Source organism: Tursiops truncatus, chromosome 6, assembly GCF_011762595.2.
Source record: "Tursiops truncatus isolate mTurTru1 chromosome 6, mTurTru1.mat.Y, whole genome shotgun sequence".
NCBI classification, from domain to species: Eukaryota; Metazoa; Chordata; class Mammalia; order Artiodactyla; family Delphinidae; genus Tursiops; species Tursiops truncatus.
In genome coordinates this window covers 36004464-36028827 of record NC_047039.1, presented here as the reverse complement: position 1 = coordinate 36028827, position 24364 = coordinate 36004464, and the positions used below count along the sequence as shown (strand labels likewise).

Below are 24364 nucleotides of genomic sequence, written 5' to 3'. Positions count from 1 at the left end.
TTTAGGGTCCTTCCAATTTTTCACAATTAAAAACAATACAGTAGCGACCAACTGTACAAACACCTTTGCACACTCATTTGATTATTTCTATAGGATAAATTCTTAGAAATGGAATTGCCAAGTCAAAGACTATGGACTTTTAAATGGCTTTTGATATAACCTGCTAAATTTCTCCCCCAAAAAGTGATGTCAGAAAAAGTTCCCACAAGATTTCTGAGGTGGTTGATTAATGACTTCAAATAGTTTCCTTACATTTCACTCAGCCTCATTCCAAAAGAAGCTTATAGCACAGTCAATTGCCAAATGGTACATTAACCAAAAGTCTGAAGAGGTTGGACAACTTTCTGTAAGTTGTGACAGTTTTGAAGAAATGAGGACAGGCCACTACTGGAAGCAGTGAGATAAAGAGACTTTTTCATTATTATGCATCTTCATTTTGATGAAGATGTCATTTTCTTTTTGTAAATTTCCAGTTTTGGATAGTGACTATTTCTGCATGGTGAAATTATGGGATATTATTATTCTTTATTTTGCTTATTTGTATTTTCTAATATTTTTACAATGTCCTTATAATAGTAGCACAGGGTTTCTCAACCTCGGCACTATTGACATTTTGGTCCAGATAATGCTTTGTTGTGAGAGGCTGTCCTACGTGGCACGGGACATTTAACAGGATCCCTGGCCTCACCCACCAGAAGATAGTAGCACCCCTGGTTGTGACAACCAAAAGTGTCTCTATATATTTCCAAATATCTCCTGGGGGGGAGGTCACAAATGCCCCCAGTTTGAGAATCACTGTCCTAGTAAAAAAGACAATACTAAAAATGATAATAAACCTTATAGTACCCTGCACTAGACACTGTTCCCGCTGCTTCAGGAGTATTCTCTTGTTGATTCTTTTCAATGATCCTTTGAGGTGGGTACTATTATATTCATTTTACCTATAAGGAAACTGAGAAAAGAGAGGTTGAGTAACATGCCCAAGGTCACACAGCTAGAAAGTATAGGAGCCCAGACTGGAACCCAGCCAACTCCAGAGCCTGTGCTCATAATCATTTTCTGCAGCTGCCTCTCACTGAAAGTTTTTTTAAAAGACTCTTTTTAGCCATTTAATTTTTCCAGAAAAGCTTATAAAATATTTTCAAACACATAAAATAATACAATGAACATCCATACACTCATTACCTACATTTAACAACTACCAAGACTTTGCTATACTTGATTTGTTTGCTGCTTTCTGTCTGTCTCTGTCTCTCTTTCCTTTCCTTCTTCCTTACCTTTCTCCTTTCTTCCTTTCTATTACATCATTTCATCCCCTACATAGTTCTAAAAACTATGGATATCTTCTTTCATAACCATAATGCCTATTACACCTACCAAAATTAACAATTATTTGATGTCAATACATATTCAAATTGCTCTGATTATCTCAAAAACATTAAGTCTTGAAAATGTCCAGCTTTGGACAATGAATAAGAAGGATGAAGTAGTGCTTCCCCACATATCGTGAATCCTAAAGGGAAGAAAGATGTACTCATACACGTACGTTTCATAGGAACTCTCCACATGGTTGGGGCTGAAAATGAAAGGAAGACACACAGCTCACAGCAATAAAGATCGCACTGCTGGTTTGGGGATATAAGTCCTGACACGAAGAGGAACACAACTGATGGTTAAAGCAGCAGAGAACTGGGGCTAGCCTTTGGACTTCCTCTACTCAGCTTTCTCAATGCATATTTATGGTTTCATTTTAGTGCTTTTTCTTTGGCCCATTAAAAAAAAAAAACTTACTCTTTCTTTTGCTTGTCCTTGAAAAACAGTGGAAATTCTTCACAAGCCTGTGCTGAAGGACTAGCCTCCAAGGGCGTGCAGACAGCACACACTGGTCTTACTTCATTTGAGGGCAACAGGTTGATGAGTAAGCAGGATTCTTTGGGGGCCATTGGGAACCACTGCTACCGCTTCACCCTCAGTACCACCTGCTGGAGTGGGTTAGGGGCAATGAGCAGGACCCTCCTCGTATTAGTTTCCTATGGCTGCTTAGTGGCTTAAAACAGCACACCTTTATTCTCTTAAAGTTATGGAATAGGAAGTCCAAAATCAATTTCAATGGGCCAAAATCTAGGTGTTGGCAGGGCAATGCTCTTAGGGAAGAATCCATTTTCTTGCCTTTCCAGCTTCTAAAGCTTCATTCCAGGGAATTTCCTGGTGATCCAGCAGTTAGAACTCCACGCTTCCACTGCCCTGGACCCAGGTTGGATTCAAGGTCAGGGAACTAAGATCCCCCAAGCCACCTTGGCTCATGGCCCCTTCCTCCAACTTCAAAGTGTAGCATCTTTCTTCAGTTGTCACATTGCTTCCTGATTCTGTGTCACATCTCCCTCTGGTTCCCTCTTTAATGAGTCTTGTGATTACAGTGAAAGCCTACCAGGATAATCCAAGATAATCTCCCACCTCATGATCCTTAGTTTAATATCACATCCGTAAAGCCCTTTTTGCCATATAAGGAAACATTCACAGGTTCAGGGATTAGGACATGGATACATTTGATGGCCACTATTCAACCTACCACACTCCTCTTGAGAACAACTCATTTTGAGACCGCAAAGCCTTTTACATGTGTTTTTCATTTGATTATCACAACAATCCTTCAACGTAGTCAAGGTTTGAGTTTCCCAGGAAGCAAACCCTGAGGCAGGGAGTTAAGTGCATATAGTTTGTTTAGGAGGTGATCCTAGAAATCACAGAAAGAGAGTGAGGAAGTGAGACAGGAGGGGGAAGAAGCCAATAGAGAGTGTGGAATCAAGCTGTTACCACTGTGGGAAAGTGGAGCTCAATCCCCCAGGAGACTCAGACAGTATAGAAACTTTGGTTATTCTAACCGGGGGCTGAAGAAGCTGAGGTTTATCTACCAACTCCCCAGGCATCCTCTATGGAGGGCTGCTTTGGAGGCATTAACTCTCCAGCACTTCCAGCTTTCCATGCCCTAGCAGCCAGTGTTCTCCTGCGGCCAGAAGGAGACCTCAGAATCACAGGTGTCTTCAGCAAGCAGCCTGGGGAGGTAAAGGCCCAAAGGGTTAGCCAAGCCACCAGCAGTGTCTGCTAGGATCCCCACCTACCCATGAGACTCATTCACTCTTTCAACAAACATGTGTTGAGTGCTTTCTTCCTCTGGACCCCACAGTGTGCCAGGTCCCACAACTTACAAATGAATGAAGCTCCCTGCACCTGAGAAACTCAGTGTGTACAGTGTGTAAAGAGACAAGTTATCATACATGGTGGTAAATGCTATGCCAGAACTGTAAGTACTTGTGTCTGGTGCATAAAGAGTTTGCAATAAAAATTGATTTTTAGAAATAAGGTATTATAAAGTGCAGAAGACCTCTGTCTAAGGGACCGATATCTCTCTCCATCATCAGAGCCAGACACCAAAATAAGACACAGAGATGAAATAGGGTAAAATACAAAGTGACTGGGCCAAGGTCACCTAGCCTGTGAACCACAGAGCTAAGTGTTGAATATCAGGACAAGAATCCACATTTTCTGATTCCTAAGCCAGGATTCCTTTCACCCCACCTAACAGTCTCTGGGAGATAAGACCTAGCACCTGACACAATACCCAGTACATAGTAGGTACCTGGTGTCCTTGTGAAATGGAAGTAGAGCGTTCAGTTGACCATGAGAAAGGAAAATATAATCCATTGCAGGAATGGGAAGGGACTTTTCTTAGGGAGAAAGTCTAAAATTTTAGTGAAATTTTTGCTGCTAGAAAATCAATTTAATTTAACAGTCTAGGTTTGTTTGCTTGCTTTTTTCAGGTCCTGCTATTTTCTTCAGTGTTTGGTGGTGTCCTCAAGCTGCAAAGAACAGAGGAAGAGGCTGTTCGGCCTTGTACTCTGGGTCAGGGGTCTACAGAGCGGGATTCACATACCCCAGGGTGAGCCCCAGAAAATAACTGATATACGAGAAGAAAACCCTGGGACTGTGTTCATACTTATCTCTAATAATTGGAGCCCAAACTTTGCTAATGTTAAAAAATGGACTGACACCAGGGCCCCCCTCAGAGGGTCATGTGTCAGGCACAAGTGTGAGGTAGCCTGAAGGGAGAATGGGAAGTTCCACTCTTTTTTTTTTTGTCCACTTGCTCTTTATTCTAACATGTTGCAGTGTGTGTGTGCCCAGGTAAATGGATATATGGGGTCTATTATATAATTTAAATTAAACTAACCTCACAAAATGGACCAGAGGCTAAAAAGGATTCCTGCAAAGAAACCTTACACTGAAGATAATACTAACGTAAGCACAAGTGAATAAGAAAATTACAGAGCTGACACTTCTACTCCTGGTACAAGCTCTTTGTCAGCCACACTAGGAGGTAAAAACAACGATGAGCTAATCAGATCTGGCAAGAGGTCAGCTTCAAAATTCAGAAATTATCAATACTACCTGAAATACGGATTTACAACCACTATAATAAATGCTGAAATCTATATTATGCCTCTGTCTATGATAGGAGGAAGCCATCACAATAAGCGAGACATTTTAAAACATTGTCTATGTTATCTTTATTGTATTTTTTGTCTTCTATTTCATGTATGTTTTAGAAATACATAATATATTAGTATGGCGAGGACAATGAAAGAATTTGGAAGCAACCTGTCTTTTTAAAAAAATATATTTATGTATTTATTTGGCTGCACTGGGTCTTAGTTGTGGCACATGGGCTCTTAGTTGCGGCATGTGGGATCTAGTTCCCTGACCAGGGACCAAACTTGGGCCCCCTGCATGGGAGCACCGAGTCTTAACTACTGGACCACCAGGGACCAATCTTGGGCCCCCTGCATGGGAGCACAGAGTCTTAACTACTGGACCACCAGGGAAGTCTCAGAAACCACTTGTCTTGATGACCAAGGTGCTACACACAATCTATTAGCCCAGTGCTTTGCTTCTGATAGTGGCACCATGGGGCATAGTGGCGGGTTAGTAAATAAGCACTAAATGAATGACTATCCTTTCAGGTGACAACCACAATATATTAGGATAAGGCTAGGACATAGAATTCAAACAAGTTAGAGGAATGGGGTTCATTATAACAAGAGGCTGAGCAGATGCCTGCATGGAAAGAAACAACATCTTTCAATATCAAGGATCCCAACCAAGTTTCCTTCACAGTTTATACAAATATTAACTGGTAAACTGAATGGCTAAAATTTAGAACACTGATAATACCAAGTATTGGCAAGGATGCGGCACAAGTGGAATGCCTATACACTACTGGTGAGAGTGTCAACTGCATAATTGCTTTGGGAAAGTGACCATATCTAATAAGGCTGAAGAGATGTATAGCAATGACACAGCAATTCCTCCCCTAAACATATATACAATAGAAATGTAGAAAACAACACTATTCTAAATAGTCCAAAGTTGGAAGCAACCTATAAAACCATCAACTGTAGAATGGATAAAGAAATTGTTGTAACTGATACAATGAGAATGAAGGAACTATTGTTATATGCCATAACACATATGAATTTCACAAACATAACATTGAGCCAAAAATGCCAGACCAAAGAGTACTAACTGTAAGCAGTACCATGCCAAGCAATATAGGAGCATAAGGCAAAAGGAAAAATCAGTAAAACTGATTGTGATGATTAATTTTATATGTCAACTTGGCTAGGCCATGGTATCCAGATATTTGGTCAAACATTATTCTAGATGTTTCTGTGAAGGTATTTTTTAGATGAGATTAACATTTGAATCAGCAGACTCTCAGTAAGGACACGAGCATATAGGAATGGTTCCATAAAATGATAGCTATTGTGAATTGAATAGACCATGTCTAAAAAGTGATTCTTGAATGAAATACATCCTGTAGCTAGAAAAGTAGTGGTTGGCCAAAAATTTCATTCGGGTTTTTCCATAACATCTTATGGTGTTTGGCCAACCCAATATGATGCTTTTCCCTTTACTGAAATTTACAAACCCAGTGACCATCAATTACAGTAGATTTTAGCCTTCTATGGTATATCCGTGCTGATGGAGATGGACCATTCCTTGTGTAATGGCCAAGGCAAAGAAAACCTGAGACACAGAAGGACTCCATGTGAGCTGAGAGCAGGATTTGGGTCTCATATGTTCTCAGACAGTCCACACCGTAGTCAATGCCAGAACAAAAATAATGAGTTTTTTGCAGTGAAAACAAAGCTTTTTTTTTTTTTTTTGGGCGACTGGACAGGGCAACTTGAACCCTGGGCCCTCAGATTAAATCCCCACATGTCTTTTTAAGAGGAATTTATACAGCATAAATGATTGACTTGCCAATGGTGTGCTGAAAACAGAGAAAAGAAGGAGAAAGAGAAGGAGATTTTTAAAATTAATTTTGAGTTTTTAAAATATTGCATGAAAATATTATTTATCTTGATTATCTTGATTATTGAGGGCTTTGGGGTACTCCTTTGAATTTTACACCTGAGGCTAGTGCCTCACTTGCCTCACCCTTGTCCTGGCTCTTCATTTATATAAAGTTTATATAAAGTTCAATAACAGGCAGAAGTAATCCATGCTGCTAAAAGTCAAGATAATGGTTCCTTTGGGGGGGAGGGGAGGAGTAGTAACACATGGGATAAATGGGGTGCTAAAATGTTCTCCTTCCTGATGTGGGTGCTGGTTAAATGTGCATGTTCTCTTTGCGAAAATTCATTCAGATGTACACTCATTATTTGTGCTCATTTCTCTATGTATACGATACTTCAACAAAAACTAATGTAAAAATTAGACTAGTGCTCCCATTGTCCACCTCTATCATCTCTTCCAAATTGGTAATAAAAATTTAAATCAATTGCCAGTGTATCTTTGGGGCATCACTTTCAGAGAAATGCCTATCCTACCCAAGACCCCTTGGATTTCAAGGAGGAAAGAAACCACTCACGCTAACTCCAAACAAGGGGGCATTACTGAAAGCATATTGGGAAATCTCAACAATCTGAGGGGCAGGAAGTACTGCTGTCCTTCATGAGAATCTATATATTGGCATCTTTAAGGGGCACTTAATAAATGGCACCCCTCTTTCCAACACAGTGCTGAAGAAATTGAGAAATAAAGCAAAGCAGTGGTCTATGGAGGCCAAAATGCAGCCTTTATTACTGACGGAGACCAGATTGGAGTTTGTGGCTTTTAGTCTATTAAATAAGCATGCTTGCTAATTCCAACGACAGAATTCAGATCACTTACCCACCTGTCTTAGTCCATTCAGGCTGCTATGACAGAATACCATAGGCTGTGAGGCTTATAAACAACAGAAATTTATTTCTTACAGTTCTGGAGGCCTGGAAGTCGAAGATCAAGGTGCTGGCTGATTCGCTGTCTGGTAAGGAGCCACTTCCAAGTTCACATATGGCTATCTTTTCACTGTATTCTCATACAGTGGAAAGGGTGGGGGAGCTCTTTGGGGCCTTTTTTTTTTTATAAGGGCACTAATCCCATTCATGAGAGTTCAACTCTCATGATCTAATCACCTCCCAAATGCCCCTCCTAATACCTCCTACTAACCATCATATTGGGGGTTAGGTTTCAACATTTGAATTTGGAGGGGACACAGACATTTAGTCTGTAGCACCACCCCACTCCAATTACACTAGACCAGTAGAACACGCTTTCCTTGTGAAGGGTGAGAGCTGAATCCTGTTCCTTATGGGCAGCTCACTCCCAGGAGGAAGAACAAGCCAAGCATGCTCAGTTATCTTCCTAAATTCAGCAGGTGATGAGTAACTCCACTCCCTAGAGGGAAGACAGGCCAATATTGTACTAGGAAAAATCCCTCATTGTGGAAACCAGGAGTAGGGAAAAGACCTTCCTCTCTAACACTGTGACTCAGAAACAGAACCACCAGGGATTGAGATTCTCCTTTCTCTCAAGGTCTGAGTGTTCTCTCATCTCAACTTCTCTCAGTGCTTCCCTCATTGTCCCCTGGCTTCCCCTTCTCACTCACGGTCTGATATGGTGGCCTCATTCCCTAAGTTTGTCTCACTATTCAGCTTGGCTCCCTGAAGCTGACACACTTGCCTTCTCAGTGTCTCCACTCCGAATTTACAGGAGAAGAATCAGACTGTCCCAGCTCATCTTCTAAAGCCAGGCTGCCCAAGACTCAAGCAAGCAGCCAGTCAACTTATTCAGCAACTTGGTCAGGAAAGTTCACTCACTCATGCTAACAAAACTCACAGGAGGCTGTATGTAAATCAGGAAGCCACTTTACTGATTTACAAAGGGAGAAGTTACTTTCCAGTGACTAATGTCTACTCATGTCTATGGAAAGATTATAGTGGAAATTTGAATTAGTGATGATAATAAATTGATAATTTTTAGGTGGGCTAATGCTTTTTTTGGCTAAGTGGCATAGGTTTATAGTTTATTTTAAAATAATTCAATATGAGAAGTATAAAAATGAAGGGAGGCAACTACTTTGGAAAATAGTTTGACAGCTCTTTACAAAGTTAGAGTTATCATGTGACCCAACAATTCTACTCCTAAGTATCTACCCAAGAGAAACAAAGAATATGTGCACGTGAAAACATGTACGTAAATGTCCATAATGGCATTATTCATGATGGCCAAAAAGTTGAAATAACTCAAATGTCCATCAACTGATACATGGGTAAACAAAATGTGGTATATAACCATACAATGGAATATTATTTGGCAATAAAAAGGAACAAAATACTAATACATGCTAAAACATGGATGAATCTCAAAAACATTATGCCCAGTGAAAGAAGCCAGACACAAAAGAACACATATGGTATGATTCCATTTGTAAAAAATATTCAGAAAAGGCAAATCTATAGAGAAAGAAAGTAGATTAGTGGTTGCCTAGGAACAGCTAGGACCAGGGATGGGAATGAGGAGTGACTATAAATGGGCACCTGGTTGCTTTTTAGGGTGATAGAAATGTTCTAGAATCAGACTGTAGTGAAGGTTGTACAACTCTATAAATACACTAAAAGTCTTTGAATTGTTTAGCTTAAATGGATGAATTGCATGGAATGTGAATTGTATCTCAATAAAGCTATTTTTTTAAAGGAAAAGGGAAGGAAGTATTGGGGGGAGGAAAAGGAAAGAAGGAAGGAAGGAAGGAAGAGAGGGAGGGAGAGAGGGAAGGAGGAAAGAAGGAAGATTTTTGTCAGCCATGATGGTCATAGTCTTCACAGTACCAGAATGTCTGAGAAGCCAAAATTATCATCAGAATGTTTGATGAGAGAGAAATAGAAGATCTTAAAAGATTTTAGATGAAGGATATTCTGAAACCTAATAAGCCACCACTTCCCTACAGCCCCCATCTTTCCTCTGAACAGTGCTGGATAAACACAGCAAATGTCTGACTCATTGGTTCTCTCTTTTCTTTGGTTGGTGGTGAATATCCCTCTCTAGTTACACACTCTGAGCCTATATGATAAAATATGATGGGATTAGTATTTTTTCTCTAAAAATATATCCAAACTGCCCTAATTATGATCTTTAGTGTTTCCAAAACTCTTCAGACACAATTATTTGAACAAGCTCTTGGTTCCATCCCATAGCCGGACACTCTTTCATTATGTACGAAATTTTTTACCACTCAAATGGTAACCTTACTTCCAAAGTCTTGGGGAAACCATCACTCTCAGGCCCATGTAGCCCTTATAGTATATTGAGGTACAGCATTATCAGGGTTTTTTGGCAACTCTAGTTAGATTATATGCATTTCATTATCAATTAAATTTCATTAACTTTCTTTCAGAGATTTCTGTTCTGTTGATAGTTTTTTTCCTGTTTCCCAGGACTGTGATGTAATTAATCTCCAAATACAGACTCACACAAATCTCAAATCCCATTTCTAGATTTTGGGAGCCTGAGGGAGGAGAAGTATGTGTGTTTGGTCTGTCATTCCGATCCAACCTGCAACTTCATTTATTATGATTATATAATATCCCAGAGTTTTGATATAACATAATTTATATAACCATTCCATATTTTTTAATATTAAAATTACTGTTGTGATCAACATCCCTATATATAAATCTTCTAAAGGAACTCTTTTAATGCCTGTTGAATAAAATAGTGAAATGATTTGGTGGTCTATGTTTGGGTTTTCATAAACATATATATTATCAAAAGGTTAAAGACCCTGAATAGCCAAAGCAATCTTGAGAAAAAAAAAAACAAAGCTAAAAGTATCATGTGCCTTGACTTCAGACTATACTACAAAGCTACAGTCATCAAAACAGTATGATACTGGCACAAAAACAGACACACAGATCAATGGAATAGAATAGAAAGCCCAGAAATAAACCCATGCACACATGGTCAATTAACCCATGACAAAGGAGGCAAGAAGGAAAAAACAGTCTTATATTCCCCATTGTATGTATTCCCCACTATATACAATGGGGAAAAAACAGTCTCTTCAATAAGTGGTGCTGGGAAAACTGTATAGCTACATGTAAAAGAATAAAATAATAACATTTTATCACACCATACACAAAAATAAACCCAAAATGGATTAAAAACTTAAATGTAAGACTGGAAACCATAAAACTCCTAGAAGAAAACAGGCAGAACACTCTTTGACATAAGTTGTAGCGATATTTTTTTGGATCAGTCTTCTCAGGCAAAGGAAACAAAGGCAAAAATAAACAAATGGGACCTAATTAAACTTAAAAGCTTTTGCACAGCAAAGGAAAACATTGACAAAACGAAAAGACAACCTACGGAATAGAAGAAAATATTTGCAAATGATATGTCTGATAAGGGGTTAATACCCAAAATATACAAGCAGCTCGTACAACTCAATATCATAACAATAAAAGACCTGATTAAAAAATGGGCAGAAGACGAGAATAGACATTTTTCCAAAGAAGACATACAGATAGCCAAAAGAAACATGAAAAGATGCTCATCACTAATAATTAGAGAAATACAAATCAAAACCACAATGAGGTATCACCTCTCACCTGTCAGAATGGCTATCATCAAAAAGACCACAAATAATAAATGTTGGTGAGGATGAGGAGAAAAGAGAACCCTAGTACATTGTTGGTGGGAATGCAAACTGGTGCAGCCATTATGGAAAACAGTATGGAACTTTCTAAAAAAACTGAAAATGGAACTTCCATATGATGCAGTAATTCTACTCCTGGGTATATATCTGAAGAAAACAAAAACACTAATTCAAAAATATATATGCATCCCTATATTCATGGCAGCATTATTTACAATAGCCAAGATATGGGAGCAACCTAAGTGTCCACTGATGGGTAAATGGATAAAGAAAATGTAGTACATATATACAGTAGAATATTATTCAGCCATGAGAAAGAAGGATATCCTGCCATTTGTGACAATATGGATGAAACTGGAAGGCACTATGAAATAATGAAATAAACCAGACAGAGAACATACAGTAGTATGTTATCACTTATCTGTGGAATCTAAAAAGTAAAACAAATGAATAAATATAGCAAAACAGAAACAGATTCACAGCTATAGAGAACAAATCAGCAGTTGCCAGTGGGAAGAGAGACTGCGGGGGTGGGGGGGTAAAATAGGAGCAGGGGATTAGGAGGTACAAATTACTATGTATAAAATAAATAAGTTACAAGGGTATACTGTACAGCACAGGGAACATAGCCAATATTTTATAACTTTAAATGGAGTATAATCTGTAAAAATATTGAATCACTATATTGTACACCTGAAACCAATATAGTATTGTAAATCAACTATACTTTAATAAAAAATTTTAAGGTTGGACATATCAGTGCACTGTTTAATCTAAGGACAAGAATGAGAAAACCAGATCAACCTTCAATTTGGGGAGCAAACCACATCAGAATTCTCTACTTCCAACTCTTCATGATTCCTAACAGTCCATTTTCTCATCCTTTCTTTATTCCCTTACCAAAGATCCTGTACAGAATCAAAGGAAAGACAACATGCAGAAAGATCTAAGCTATTGAATAAGCTCAGCCCTGGAGAGCAAATGGATGTTTGGCTGGAACCACTCAGATACCTAAAAGGTTTTCATCTTTGGAACCATCAATCTAACACTGTCACTTGTACTAGCTTTATTCTTTAACTTGCAAAACAATTTGTGAAAATTCTAGGATTCCTTTGTGAAAATTCTAGGCTTCCTTTTCTGCACAACCTAATGAACTCTAATGAGCCGCAAGAGTTTTAAAAACTCTGTTAATTCAGCACTGGAAAAACAACTGAAGCTACTTTACACCTCTGGAGGCCCCAAGTGAAATAAGAAAAGTTAGAGCTGTAAATGTATTCTTTAGTAAAGATCAGAGTTACTGGGCTTCCCTGGTGGCACAATGGTTAGGAATCCACCTGCCAATGCTGGGGACGCGGGTTCGAGCCCTGGTCTGGGAGGATCCCACATGCCACGGAGCAGCTGGGCCCGTGCGCCACAACTACTGAGCCTGCACTCTAGAGCCCACGAGCCACAACTACTGAGCCCACATGCCACAACTACTGAAGCCCGCATGCCTAAAGCCCATGCTCCGCAACAAGAGAAGCCACCTCAATGAGAAGCCTGCGCACCGCAATGAAGAGTAGCCCCCGCTCGTCGCAACTAGAGAAAGCCTGAGGGCAGCAACGAAGACCCAGCATAGCCGAAAATAAATAAATAAAATTAAATTAAAAAAAAAAGATCAGAGTTACCTCCCAAGAGCTAGAGAAGATGGGAGGAGGTACAGAGGAAGTATGAACACAACCAGATAAGTAGGAGCTTCTCAATACAACGTTTGTTAAATAAATGAGTCAGAATCATAGCCAAGAAGAAAAAAATATCAAACCTCTAACCAGGTGCATCAAAACAATCATGTTTAGGGCTTCCCTGGTGGCACAGTGGTTGAGAGTCCGCCTGCCGATGCAGGAGACACGGGTTCGTGCTCCCAGTCCGGGAGGATCCCACATGCCGCGGGAGCGGCTGGGCCCGTGAGCCATGGCCGCTGAGCCTGCGCGTCCGGAGCCTGTACTCCGCGACGGGAGAGACCACAATGGTGAGAGGCCCCGCGTACCGCAAAAACAAAAACAAAAACAAAAACAAAAACAATCATGTTTAAATCAGAAAGGGGGAAGACAATATATTTATTATTTTCTAGGTTGAAAACAGGGTTATAAGAAATCTCAAAAGTGATTAACATAAATTTGGGAAGAACCATAAGATTTAACTCCAATCCAACATGAAAATCTACTTGCTGTCCTTCAGTTTTCATCTTTTCTCAATTCGTCCATATCCTTTTCTCTCCTGTGAGGAAGTGCCAGAATGAGAAAAAGGGGCAGGACGAACTCAGGGAAAATATAAAGCTGAGAAAATTTGAATTTGTTCATTCAGTCTTTCAAGTCTTCATGTATCATTCATTCAACTACCATTTACTGAGTGCTTAATATGTGCAAGAGATTATTCTTTCATTAAAAAAAAACCTTTTTCTTACTATAAGAGTAGAAATTTTGAAAATTCATAAAAATATAAAGAAAATAATAACAATTTATTTAATGTTCCACCACCTCGAAATAACCACTGCTAATAATCTGAGAGTATTTCATTTTGGTCTTTTTTCTATTCTAACTTTTTTTTTTTTTTTTTTTAGTAATCAGGGTCCTATTTAATATAACATTTTTTCAAGTTATTTTAATAGAATTTTGATTCTTAGGTTTGTTTTCATTAGCATTATATTGAGCCCATTTTCATGGATCATTAAAAATCTCCAAAATATAATTTTGTGGATATATAATATTTCCTCAGCTGACCGTGCATATTCCCTCCAGTGGATGCAACATACTGTAATAGCCTTTCCTCTGTTATTGGCTATTTCAATGTTTTCCAGTGTATTACTACTAGGGCATAGTAAATTTTTTTTGCACATAAATATTTTTTGTGCCACTGATTATTCCCACAAGAAAGATTGCTAGAATCGTACTGCCTGAGTCAACTGGATCATGATTAAGTCCAACAGCTCAGCACCATCCAATAGAATGTTATGATGGTGAAATGTTTATATCTGCACTGTCCAGTGTGGTGGCCAATCACCACATCTGACTACTGAGCACTGGAAATGTGGGTAGTACATCTGAGAAACTGACTTTTTAATTTTATTGCAATTTAACTAATTTAAATGTAAATAGCCTCCTCTGCTAATGGCTATGATATTGGACAGTGCAGCAACAGCAGGTCTAAGGTCTTAATTTGTTTGACTTTTGGAGACTTTCACAAAATGGCCCTGATTCTGTTTCCATAGCACTGAGTTCAAGAAACTATTGTGCAGGTCTGGAGAGTCTGATGATAATGAGGATTTTGTTTATGCCTCATGAACTGGGCCTGTTCTTATAATCAGCTGGTTGGTCTCAGCAGACATGAGGCCAGACTATGAGCAGGCCTGGATCTGCCTCATGAAAATAAGCCTTATGAATACATGGTGAACCTAGACAGAAACACTTTTGTTTCCAAAAGGCTTAGATGTGACCTTCCCTTACTCAGACATTACCATCCCCAACTGTGTGCCTGTTGGTGAAGCTGTGGGGACTTCCTTCTATACCTTGACATCAGTAAATGCTGATTAATTTACTCAGAGGGTGCCTGGGTCTGTTTTTTCCATCAATACATACCTACTTCTGACATGTTTCAATATAATGGTCATGTAAGAGGTATGAACTTCTTCAAAGTTCTTGAGATATCTGGACAGCTTTCTTCCACACAAGAGTCAGTACTGATATATTCCCACCACCAGTATATGCAAGTGCTCATCTCAGAGCACCACCTCCCAGTGTTGGCATTATTTTTTTTTTTTAATAAATTTATTTATTTATTTATTTTTGGCTGTGCTGGGTCTTTGTTGCTGCACGAGGGCTTTCTCTATTTGCAGCAAGCGGGGGCTACTCTTGGTTGCGGTGCGCGGCCTTCTCATTGCGGTGGCTTCTCTTGTCGAGGAGCACGGGCTCTAGGCACGCGGGCTTCAGTAGTTGTGGCACGTGGGTTCAGTAGTTGTGGCTCGCAGGCTCTAGAGCACAGGCTCGGTAGTTGTGGCACATGGGCTTAGTTGCTCTGCGGCATGCGGAATCTTCCCGGACCAGGGCTCGCACCTGTGTCCCCTGCACTGGCAGGTGGATTCTTAACCACTGCACCACCAGGGAAGCCCCAGCATTATTTTTTTTATTTACAAATTTAATGGATAAAAAATGGTATAGAATTGTCATTTAAATTTACAAATCTTACATTTCTACAGGCAAAGTGCTAAGAGAGCTCCCATTTTTAAAAAAGTTTTCTCTCTTGACCCCACACCTCCACATCTGGCTATCATCTCATTTCTCTGTTCTCCTTAACAATAAAACCATTTGAGTTATCTTCACTCTCTGCCTCCAGTTCCTCTTCTCCTTTTCTCTTGTGGACTCATTTCAATCAAGACTTCACCTCCACCCACTCTACCAGAACTGCTCTTGTAAAGGTGACCAGTGACCTCCATGTTGCTAAGTCCAGTGCTCACTTTTTAGTCCTTTTCATACTTGACTTATCAACAGAATTGATGCAATCGCTACACCCCCCCTGATATGCTTTCTTCTTTTGGTTCCTTAGACATCTCTTTACTTTCTCACCTTGCTGGCCACTCCTTCATAGTTTCTTGTTCTGGTTCCTCCTCATCTCCCCAGCCTCAAAATGTTGATGTTCCTTAGTACATACTTAGTACTCAAACTTCTCTAATCTATTGATGCCTGCTCCCTAAGTGATCTCATTAGTCCCAGGGCTCGAAATGCTAACCATATCCCAACAGCTACCAAATTTATATCTCTAGCCCAGACTTCTTCCCGAAACGCCAGACTTGTACATCAACTCTATCACCATCTTCACTTTGATATATCAAATGAATATGTCCAAAATCAAGTTCCTGATTTCCCACCTCAAATTCCAAATCTAGAATCATCCTTGATTACACAATTGCCTCACATCCCAAATATATTAGCAAATACTATCAGCTTTGCATTAAAATACATCAGAATCTGACCACTTCTAGCCACATCCATAAGCCACCATCAACTCTCACCTAGATAATTGCAATAGTCTCCCAACTGGCCTCCCTGCTTCTGCCCTCAACCCACCTTAAATCTATTTTCTACACAACAGCTAGACAGAGCTCTTTAAAATATGAGTTGGGACTTCTCTCTCCTTTCCCCAGACCCTCCACCCAGGCCTGTCTCTAACATGTGTGAGGCCCCACGCAAGAATAAAATGAATGCTGTCTTTTCTTTTCCCTCCTCTGGTTCTGTTCTGAACCATGAAGAGGCTGGAATACACAGCCCATCTTGCATGCCTGAGTTTTATCTGTACTCAAAATCATAGTGGCCCCCTGACTGTCCCACAGGCCTAGGAGTGTGCACACCTGTAGTATGGTCAACCCTTGGGAGGATGGACCAAGCAAAGAGCTGTACACAAGCCCTGGAAGCTGGTATGGGGCTGTTTGGGTGGGGAATTTTAAGGTCCCAGGTACCCATCACATGGCCTAGAAAGGGGGGTAAGGTCTCCAAGTGGGGCATTACCTCAGCAGATTCTTTGGCCTAGAGAGAGGGGGCACAGCCAGGGGAGCCAGAGAGAAGCTACTAAAGTGAAGGCTCAGTGCAGGGTCTCTGGTGCCTGGATTCAATGGACTGGCAATGTCCCAACTGGAAGCTGCCCTGCAGCCTGAATCCCAAAGTGAAGACAACATGGAGCAAGGCTGCAGCTGATCCATGAGAGACAAGTAGGATGAGCATACAGCCTTTGAGATCTTGAAATCTTTTGTTGCCACAGCATAATCTATCCTATCCTAACTAATATACATATCTTGCTCTGTGAATGTGAGTGACCATGTCTTACTGAGTTGTATCTCCAGCACCTAGCACAGTGCCAAGCACATAATATATACTCAAGTAGTACTGAATGATTGCAACCCTTCTGGATTTCATCTGTATGATTAAGGGAGTTAGAGTAGATATTCTATAAGGTATCTTCAAATTCTAGCGTCCCATGATTTAAATAATTTCAGAAATAAAAGGTTCTGCATTTCCTTCTCAAACACCTACATACATACAAAGCCTCATTACAACCTGAATTTCCCTTTTCTTCAGATGAAAAGCTTTTGTACGTGGCTGTATATGCTTACAGCATTGCGAGAACTGCTTAAGGTTTTAAAATCCTAGTGCAATCAGCCTGTACAGGCAAGAAATTAAATACTGAGGATGCCTTTTCTGTCCCTGAATATTATAACCCTGAGTGATGTCTCCCACCTCCACCCACTTTTGCTGCTGACTTGCGCAAGTATACCTGCTGTTCAAAGACCATCTGAAATTACCTCTAAGAAGGAACTGCTTTGAGAATGAGGCTTATAATTAAACAGTAATTGAAGTTTCCTGCGGTTTTATGCATGGGTCTTATCTAATGCCTAAGTAGATGAACTGCCTGGCTTAAAAGTCAAATGGAATTAGATGCTTGTACGAGTGAGAGGAGGTCTCTGTTCAGCAATGTTGCTTCTTTAGGCTCCAACTAGGTTTCCAGCACTATTGTCAGAGCACCTGCACAACACTAACGACAGTTCAGCCCTGCAGAAGTGACTGTCGGAGAACCACGGAATAGTAGAGCTGAAATGCACCTCAGCTAGCTCTCTGCCCAAAGCCCTTGTTTCACAGGAAATTGAAACCCAGGGAGGTAAAGTGATTTACCTCAGGTCACAGAAGAGGAGAAGATCAGGGAATTTAGGGGGTAAGACTACGATGATTTGATTGATTTACTGGACGTAGCTTGTTAGAGAGACAAAGGAATAGAGGACAATCCCACAGTTTCTCGGTTGGGGGAATAGGAAGAATGAGGGAGTCAAATGAGAAAGAGCCTGTCTGAAGGAAATTTAATGAGCAGAGTTTAAGCTGTGTTGAATTTGAAGTGTCTGTGTGCTGTACAGACAGATATCAAGCAGACAGTTAGATACTATAAATCTGAAATTGAGGGAAAAGGACAAGGCTAAAGAGATAAACATAGGGGGTCATCAGCATAGCCAGCAGAATATCAACATCGAAGGGCTTTGTTCAACATAAAAATTAATAAAATAAAGAGGAGTTTACAGAGTAGACTACAAATGAGTGGCTAGGGAGATAAGAGAGAAATCAGGATAGAAAGACATTAGTAAAGGCAAGGGAAGAGAGGGCTGCAAGAAGGTAAGTGTGTTCGATAGTTGTGGCACATGCTTCTGGTTGCTTCTCCAAGATTCATTGTTCTCTTTTTCCTCGCTAACAAAACCCTGATTTTTTTTCAAAGTGGCAATAAATCTGGTCCAAAAAACCCCCCAAAAACAAAATCTTGATCTCCCGGGTTCCTTTGCACAGAGGTGGTCCCTATGACATCCTTCTAGACAATGAGATATAAGCAGATGTCTATCTATTTAGTGGGGCTGCCAGGAAAACAATTATTTTCCTGATACAAATGGCCAAACAGCTGGCATCTCACGTTTGCTCTTTACCTTTTCTCCTTTCTTCCTTCCTTCCTTCCAAAATAATGATTCTATGTCCAAAGGTACAGCAGCTGTCTAATGAGCATGAGTACAAGAGACACACAGTAGATGCTGGAGTGGAAAATTGAGTCTGATTCCTGACCCACTCAGTGGAAAGAGTGGGAAACTTGGGAGTCAGCCTTGGACTCCTACTGCCATCTCACTTCCTTTGATGCAAGACACTTGATTGTACCCTTAAATAGTCTTCAAATTCACTTTCTTCTGACCACCCCACTAGCCCTGCATCGTTCAGGCCCGTGCCATGTCTTGCCTGGCTTACTGAACTGTCCTCCTGCTTCCACATCTACCCTTTCCAACCCGTCCTCTAACCTGCTGTCAAACATGGAATACTTTTATGTTGATCCCTGCTTAAAACAACACCAAGACGATTCTTCACTGCTTAGTGGATAAAGTCAAAGGTCCTTAGCCCCACAGACAGGCTCTTTATGATTCGGCTCGTGCCTTACATTGATGATCACATACTATGAAAGTACATATTTCATCCATTTTGTGAACCAGAACCGTGTACCAAGCATTGCACTAGGAACTTTACATTTATTTAGTCCTCATTATGTTTGTTCCTTCACATATTTGATAACAATATTCTCATTTTACAGATGGGTCAACTGATTCTCAGAGAGGTTAAGTCACTTGCCCAAGAACACATGGCTAGTTTAAGTGGGGAAGGCCTGGATGTCAAAATTCTTTCCACCAAGGCAGGGCCTTGACATGAAAGAATGTACCATTCCCTCCCCCTTCCACCCCTGCCCCTCCACGTCTGGTTCCTCAATATTCCCCATCTACCCTAAATGAGCAGTCTTGTTGAAGAACCCAGCCAAAGCCAGTCTTGCCCCTGGGGCCAGAGGAATCCAGCCCCTGATGTGGTGGGGAGGAGACAGGTTCTCCACACCAGCGTCAGCAAAGGACAGAATCGCGCAAAGCTGGAGCTGCTTCGCGGGCTGGGCGGCCTGATCCTCCCAGTCAAGGCCCCTCCTTCTCCTTGTTAGATGGGTGTTGGGCGCGGGGATGGGGAGCCGGGGATGGGGAGCCGGGGCTGGAGAGCCTTTCTCCTTTCACCCAGCCGGCGTGGCTGGCACCACGGCCGTGTGGGAGTAGGATCCGAGCTCCAAGGCCACCCCCTCCAGGATCCAGAGCTGTAAGACCAGGGGGAAGGACTCTGGTGACTCCCCCAAGGCTCGAGCAAGACCCGGCTGACCACTAACTCAGTCTGGGCGCTTCCCGTGCGCTCCAGCAACGCAGCCCGCTTCGCTGCTAGAGCGCTTTTGCGCGCCACTGCTGCCCAGCGCGCGAACCCAGAAAGGTCGCGGGCAGGAGGACCCGGGAGGAATGCAGCCCTCCGAGCCCTGAGAGCCTCGACGTTCTGAGACGGGCGGTAGGGGAATCTCTGGGAGCTGCCATAGGTCGGATCGGGTCACCCAGATCTATAACTGGAGAAGGATCCAGGTCCCCGAGGGGCATCTCCAGCTGGCGCCTCTGGGCCTCGGACCGCGGACTCGGAGCCCAGGCTGTCCCGTGGGCAAACCGGCCCGAGTTCCAGTCTCCGGCACGCGGCAGCCTCGCACCCCGGACCCTCCCGGGCACGGAGCATGTCCAGCCGCCTTACTCAGCCCTCACGGGCAGCGGTGGGACGAACTCTGGCTGCTCCAAGCACCCCGACTGGACCCTGGGCAGCCTCTTCTGTCCGGCTGGCCTCTCCCCTGGGTTTAGCCCCCTCGCGCCCCCGCGCGTCCTTCTTTGTTTCTGAGCTTGCTCTGAAAGTGATGTAACGAGGCCAGACTCGCGCGCCGCTTTCCCTCTTTCCCAGGCTAAGTCCTTCCTCCCTCCAGCACCCGGCGCTCTGCGCGCAGAGCTGGGTGCTGGCCTGCGCCGCCGCTCAGCTCCGAAAGCCCTGGAGACCGACGGGCACTGCTGGGAAAGACAAGCTCCCACGTCCCACCTCCTGGATGCAGAGTCAGTTGGAAAACCAGGCTTTCCTTCCAGAAACAAGGGAGAGAGCCGAGGAAACAGCTGCTGTGGAGGTTTCTAAGGAGACTCAAACTGGTGTTTTTTCCCCGCGCTCCCGGGAGACGGCAGGAAACCTCAGGTACGGCAGTGACCCCAGCCTGTGGATGACTATATGAGAGAGAGGCAGGGGCTGCAATAGTAAGAAGGAGACAGATAAACAGAGAAAGAGAGAGAGCAACAGAAATAGAGGGAGAAACAGAGACCAAGACTGACAGACAGTAGAGTGTCAGACACAAAGAGTAAGAGAGATAGTTGGTGGTTGGGAAATGGACTTGGGTGCTTTGTTTTGTTTTGTTTTTAACCCAGTGCGTTTTCCTCTGACAGTAGGGAGGAACATTGCTCCCTGGCTAGCAGGCAGTCCGCAACCTGGATGGAGTGAAAGATGCGGCCTGATGACATTAACCCGAGGACTGGGCTGGTTGTGGCCCTGGTGAGTGTCTTCCTGGTCTTTGGCTTCATGTTCACTGTCTCTGGGATGAAAGGAGAGACTCTGGGAAACATCCCCCTCCTGGCCATAGGGCCAGCCATCTGCCTCCCAGGCATCGCAGCCATTGCCCTGGCCAGGAAAACTGAGGGATGCACCAAGTGGCCCGAGAATGAGCTGCTATGGGTCCGCAAGTTGCCCTGCTTCCGGAAACCCAAGGACAAGGAGGTGGTGGAACTGCTGAGGACCCCTTCAGACCTGGAGTCGGGCAAGGGGAGCTCAGATGAACTGGCAAAGAAGGTGTGCCTCAGGGGGAAGCTCCCCCTCCAAGGGCAGGGCGAGGTGCCTATGGTCAGCTCCATCACCACCCCCACACCCGCGGAGGAAGGAGAATGCCAGAGCCGGGTCCAGAGCGGGCATCGGGAGGAGCCGTCCAGACACCTGGATGGCTACTGTCCCTCAGGCAGTTCCCTCACCTATAATGCGTTGGATGCCAAGTGCTCAGCCTGGGACAGGTCTGAGTGCCCTGAGCCTGAGGACAGCATCTTCTTTGTGCCCCAGGACAGTATCATCGTTTGCTCCTACAAGCTGAACAGACCCTATGAAAGATACTGTTGTTACATCAATCAGAGCCAAGGCATATGGGACCATGAGACGATAGTCTAAGCTTTGCATACAAGGGTCACTGTGTTAAAAGCAATATGACCATACTCAGCTCTCAATGGAAGGAAACTGCCCTGCTCCAACAGCCTTCACACTGTTAGAAACTGACCTGGTATGTGATGGGTGTGCAAGCCTCCGGTGCCTGAGAGCCATGTAAATAGGCATGTTGGGGACACATTTTAGGGAAGGATGATGAAGGTTAAGGACACTTGAAGAGGCAGTGGGTAGGAAAGGAAGCAGTTCCAATTGCTTTTAAACAATTTAAACCATGTTGGATGTTTTGTAAAATAACCCAGAAAGTGCTACCGAGTACCTGCTGAAAGCAAGATAAATCTAGAGTGGGCTGCAGATACCAGGCATGAAATGATACGTGGACTATTCATAGGGAAACTGAGCTGCTTTCAGTCTAAAGAAACTGAATGAAAAAACGATTCAGTGCTTCATTGTATGAAATGATTTTCGTCTGGTGAAGCTTTTCACACTTAGTATTTGCTGAAAGAAAAAAAAATTAAGATAGAATAGCTACAAACCTCCTAAGGTGCAATGGCTATTGGAGAAAGGGGAGTTAAAGACAGTTGAATTATGTAATTGAGTTTTATGTTATTATCTTCAGACAAGACCAGGGATTTTAAGTAAAGCAAAATAAGTGTGACCAGTTGTGTGAAAAACTAACATTTTTAGATGGTTATGTTACTTCTGAAACTCTTCATTTAATTTGACTTACTGGGTCTTTATCTGAAGTGTTTTTTAGCATTTACTATCATTCATGTATAATTTCCTCATCAGGTGCAATATGACTTGATGTAATATTTTCATAGATTAGAATTTGTTTTCATCAAGTCAAAATGGATTTTACATATATATACAAGTGTCTTTAACGTTTCTGGGAGATGTTATTACTATTCCTATATGCCTTTTAAAATTTGAAGTCTGTGACGTCAATACCATTAGTCTTGAACTTTATGCAGAATTTACATGAAATTCAATGGTTAAATTTCTGAAAATGTCATTATTTGTACACTTGTTCAACACTCCCAAAGACTGTAAATGCCAATGAAACAAGAGTTAATCCACTAGATTTAACTAAAGCCCAGTTTTTATTATGTTCACCTGATCAGTGAACATTACATGACAAAGGTCTGTTTTATTTAATTTTTTGCTGCTGAGAAAAAAAAAATCACAATGGGATCCTAAAATGTATTTCCTACTTCATTTGCTCACTGGCAATCAACCAAAATACCATTTGATCCCTGCTGAAGAGAAAAATTAAATTATATATAGAAATGGTGGTATATTTCATTTTAAAGATCAGGATAACTTTGCATCCTTCAAAGAATGATTTATTTTTTAATGATTGTATAGTTTCAGCCACTTTCTCCCAAAAGGGGTGAGCACAAAAATTTTGGGCATACCTCTTTTGCGTATTTCAGATCCAACTCTGTAATTCTTTAAGTGTGGCATTTATTCTGTCTTAAGAATTGTGCCCTTAAAAATCATAATTTTCTAATCAAATTCAACATCAAAATTGTAATTTTATTTTAGTATGACTTAAGTGTTGGAAAATGAGATGTGTGATCCTGAGCAAATTTTACCTTCTTGCACCTCAGTCTCTGAAATGGGAAAAGTGGGACTGACTGACACCAGATTATTTCTGTCATTCATTCCCAGTTTGAATATTCTATGGCATTATGTCAAAGGCACTTTATATTTTGCCAGGAAATGAATTACAGCAAAATGCATGCCAAGGTTATGCAATTCATAATAACAATTATGCAACATGGATTGAATTCTTGTTGCTATTCAAAAGAATTTTGTAGATGTATGAAAGTGGATTTGTTTTATTACCAAATATTATTTATTCAACAAAATATACTTCTGGGAATAAAATGAAGATGTTAAGGGCAAAATATTTTTAAGAAGAAAATTTTCAATATTAGTATACCCCAAATAATCAAATACATACCCTTGTACTAAATGTAATTTACTTTGGATTTGGAATGGAGGGAAAATAGTTTCCTAAAATCACAATACCTCTTAATAATTCTACTGCATTTTGAAAGATGGAAATCATGTTTCTACGAAGGTAAAAATTATTGGATAACTCTTAGGAATAAAAATCTTCTCTAATTTGTCACTTGTGGACATCTTTAGAGGTGAGGAGATAGCAAGACATCAGAGAGAGATGTTCACGCAGACTCAGCAAATTCTACACAGGGTCTGAAAAGAGATGGTTGCAGTGTCAGGTATGGTTTGGGGTTTGGAAAAGTTACTTTCTGATTTCTTCAGTTCAAACTCCTTGATACCATACACACACACACACTCCAATTTCCAAATCCAAAGTCAACTACTAGTTTAGAGAGATAGGGTATTTTATTACATTTTCAAGTCCTATTTCAGAAGAAACTTTAAGTTTCTTCTTCCATCTACCTACTTAAAATCCTTAAAGTATCTAAGTATGCATTTGAGGGAATTTTCTGCAGTGCTAACATAATGGTGTGCAAGTGCTGAGCTGGGAGGCTTAACTTTGACTGGAAAGAATAAACTGTGTGATTGTGTGTGTGAATTTTTCTTAACATCTTATATTAAGCCACCCCCACCTAACACGAAGCAAGGTAGCCTAGTGCCCCACATCAACACTTGTTAAGTGCTATTCAGGGTAAAACTGTCATTCTTTTGAACAGAGGTAGAAGAGAAGAGAAAG

At 41.5% G+C, this 24364-nt stretch overlaps 1 protein-coding gene across 1 annotated transcript; it reads left to right on the top strand.

Annotated features, from left to right (window-relative positions):
- Positions 1-20387: 20387 nt before the first annotated feature.
- On the top strand, positions 20388-23354 carry TMEM215 (transmembrane protein 215). The gene is made up of 2 exons (XM_073806055.1): positions 20388-20655; positions 20901-23354. Exon 2 carries the CDS (start codon positions 20959-20961, stop codon positions 21664-21666), a length of 708 nt encoding a protein of 235 aa, XP_073662156.1. The 5' UTR covers positions 20388-20655; positions 20901-20958; the 3' UTR covers positions 21667-23354.
- The last annotated feature ends 1010 nt before the right edge of the window (positions 23355-24364 follow it).

Bases quoted from the DNA above. Each gene is read 5' to 3' on its own strand.
- TMEM215 (XM_073806055.1), top strand. From the start codon at position 20,959: ATGCGGCCTGATGACATTAACCCGAGGACTGGGCTGGTTGTGGCCCTG.